This window comes from Microtus ochrogaster, assembly GCF_000317375.1.
Source record: "Microtus ochrogaster isolate Prairie Vole_2 chromosome 14 unlocalized genomic scaffold, MicOch1.0 chr14_random_3, whole genome shotgun sequence".
NCBI lineage: Eukaryota > Metazoa > Chordata > Mammalia > Rodentia > Cricetidae > Microtus > Microtus ochrogaster.
The window spans coordinates 10,899,891-10,903,052 of NW_004949098.1; the positions used below are offsets into that span (position 1 = coordinate 10,899,891).

Consider the following 3,162-nt stretch of genomic DNA (forward strand, 5'->3'; position numbering starts at 1 on the left):
TAATAGAAATGGGTTAGATCAATATGTAAGAGCTAGCCAATAAGAGGCTGGAACTAATGGGTCAGGCAGTGATTAAAAGAATACAGTTTCCGTGTGGTTATTTCGGGGCATAAGCTAAGCTAGCCATGTGGGCGGCCGGGTACCGGGGAGGCAGCTCCGTCGTTCTTATTTCAACAGCTCATGGTTTGTTACCTCTTGCTTCTTGGGCAGCTACATGGCATCTGCCTGACTCTGCCTGACTCCTCTTCTATCTCTGCTTGGGCTTCCCGCCTTGCTCTGTTCTGCCCTGCCTTAGGCCAAAACAGCTTCTTTATTAAGCAATGGTAATAAAACCCTTTCACAGCATACAGAGGGGATTCCACTTCCCCCTCATAAGCAGCCCACCTTTGCTTTCTTTAAACACAGCCCACAGTACAGCAACTGTGCGCTTGCTGTAACCATCCTGTTTTGTCAGAAGCACAAGACCTCTGACGTCAGTCCTCCAGGATCCTGGTCCAAGTGGATATGTGACATGAGCCACACACATCTATCCCAATCATCTCCACATGATGGAGATGGTTATTGTCTAACTCTGAGTCATCACAGAGTATACTGTATGGTGAACCCCTTAGGAAACAGTGGTGAGAGGCTTTGGGAAGGCAGCTAAATTCATTTCTGGCCAACAGAGAACTGATTCCACTTAAACAGACAGTGACTGTAGGGGTTTGGTTATGTCCCAAGTCCTTCTCCAAACCTGGAGCCTCATGTGTTCGAGGCGCTGATTGCCTATGAGGATGTATACACTGAGCTGGCACCCAAAGAAGCATGAAGAAGGGAAATGTGACCTTAAAAGGGGGTGGTTAACCAGTAAATACATTAGAACACTGTCTAGCTTGGCTGGCCATTGAACTTGGGTTGTCGCACTTGAAAGCCTGGTATTCAATGGGACACAATATCAAAGAGAAGGTAGAAGTATCCTCTGCTGGGTACACCACCCTTCCCTGATGTTCATCCACACTGATGGCATCTGAGAAAACAGCACTGAAAGAAGCAGTTCCCACCTGCGGACAATAGTATCTTTTCAATACCTCCTTAGTGGCATTGAAAGTACACTTTGAGTGACTTTTTCTATTGAATGACTGAACACTGAAGACAGAATGCCTGTCACTACGCTTATTTATTTCAGGATCCCAAGACCCTTCCAGTGCAGGATGGAATGCAGGATGGATGGATGGATGGATGGATGGATGGATGGATGGATGGATGGATGATGGGTGGATGGATTGATGGATGGATGATGGACGATGGATGGATGATGGATGGATGGATGGATGGATGGATGGATGGATGGATGGATGGGAGGATGGATGGATGGATGATGGATGGGTGGGTGGATGATGAATGGATGGATGGATGGATGGATGGATAGATGGATGGATGATGGATGGGTGGGTGGGTGGGTGGATGGATGGATGATAGATGATGGGTGGATGGATTGATAGATGGATGATGGACGATGAATGGATGATGGATGGATGGATGGATGGATGGATGATGGATAGATGGGAGGATGGATAGATGGATGGATGATGGATGGGTGGGTGGATGATGAATGGATGGATGGATGGATGATGGATGGGTGGGTGGATGGATAGATGGATGGATAACCACATGAATAGATGCCCTAACTACTGTTAGAGACCACCAAGTCCCACTGAAATGTCAGGCCTAAATCCCAGCCTAGTGACCTAGATTCAGACTACAGAGAACCTGAAACGTACTCATCAGTTATAAAGTCTAAGCAGGCAGACCCGAAAGCACCATGCTTCTAAAACCTCATTCTGTATGGCAAGAAACTGGGACCTTTGGGGACTGTGCCTAGCATCTTCTGGTTCAGCCAGGTCTCTCAGTATCTCATCTCTGTGAATCCAGAGGTTACTCTCTAATTAACATCTCTTCTCTCCCACCACACCCCCACCCCTCTGGTGTCCTTTTCTAGGCCATTCCACCAACTTCGTGGTGACCGTCCTCTTGCCCTCCAAGCGGCCCAACGACTACTGGATCTCCAAAGGATCCGCGTTGCTCTGCCAGCTGAGTGAGTGATGGAGCCGTGCTCATCCAGAGGTCCTCCCTGATGGGGAGAAAGTGACTTCTAAACCTGACCTAAGTGTACCTGCTGCAGCTGTTGTTTCTCCCGTGACCAAAAATAAAGTGGTTTTGCGTTGTTCCTCTTGGAAATCCCAGATATGACGTGGAGGTGACGGATTCACACATCTCCTAGTAAATGCACTCCCCAACTCCATGTGGAAGCCAGACTGCTTCTCTTTAGTGTGTGGTTCAGAGCCCTGGGAAGAACAAGGAGTCAGCTCCTTCTTCACACAGGCTCCCTTCCTTGTCACACTTGTATGAGAGCCCAGAGTGCATGTTAGACACATGGCCCCAGATACTTCTGTTTCTAGACTTAAATAAAGCTCTCAAAAGCCTAACATGTAGAAGGACAGTCCAGTAATAGCAACAACCATCAGGGGTGTCCAACCTTTTGACATTCTGACATGGCCTTGTAACCCACAAAGTTCATCTTTGAAAACTGTGCAATCAAATTCATTGTGCAAAAATAGTGGGGAAAAAGTCCTATTGTGTGTGTGGTATATGTTTGTGTTCATGTATGTATGTGTGTGTCAGTATGGGTACATTCACGCTACCACAGTGCATATGTGAAGGTCAAAAGGCAGTCCTCACTGTCCACTTTGAGACAGGGTCTTTCTCATTCATGGCTGCGTATACCCGCATAGCTGTATACCAGAATAGCTGGCCCATGAGCTGGCCCAGAAGGAGAGGCCTGGGATTTCAGACATGCTACTATGTCTGGCTTTTATATGGGTTCTCGAGACTTCAGCTCAGGCTATCAGGCTTCTGTGGCAACCACTCTACGCACTGAGCCATCTCTGTCATCCTAAACCTTACACTTAAGAATAAACAGTGCCAAAATTGGCCATATCCCAATTGGGTGCATCTAAGCCCAGGAAATGACTGGGAAGGAGTGCATGGAAGTCTCCAGAGGGACTGAGAAGATGGTTTGTTTTCTGTGGGAGCTTGAGGACTTGGGTTTGGCTCTCCGACATCCACAAGAAAGCTGGGCTTAGAGAATCTATAACCGAAATGCTAGGAGCGAGAACACAGAGA

At 47.5% G+C, this 3,162-nt stretch overlaps 1 protein-coding gene across 1 annotated transcript in view; it reads left to right on the forward strand.

Moving 5' to 3' along the window:
- Nucleotides 1-2,416, forward strand: part of Dnah6 (dynein axonemal heavy chain 6) — a 189,290-nt gene extending 186,874 nt beyond the window's left edge. Inside the window, exon 77 of the mRNA XM_005364722.3 lies at nucleotides 1,979-2,416. Coding sequence (XP_005364779.1) covers nucleotides 1,979-2,082 — 104 coding nt within the window. The 3' untranslated portion in view covers nucleotides 2,083-2,416. The remainder of the gene's footprint in view (nucleotides 1-1,978) is intronic.
- Nucleotides 2,417-3,162: the final 746 nt, after the last annotated feature.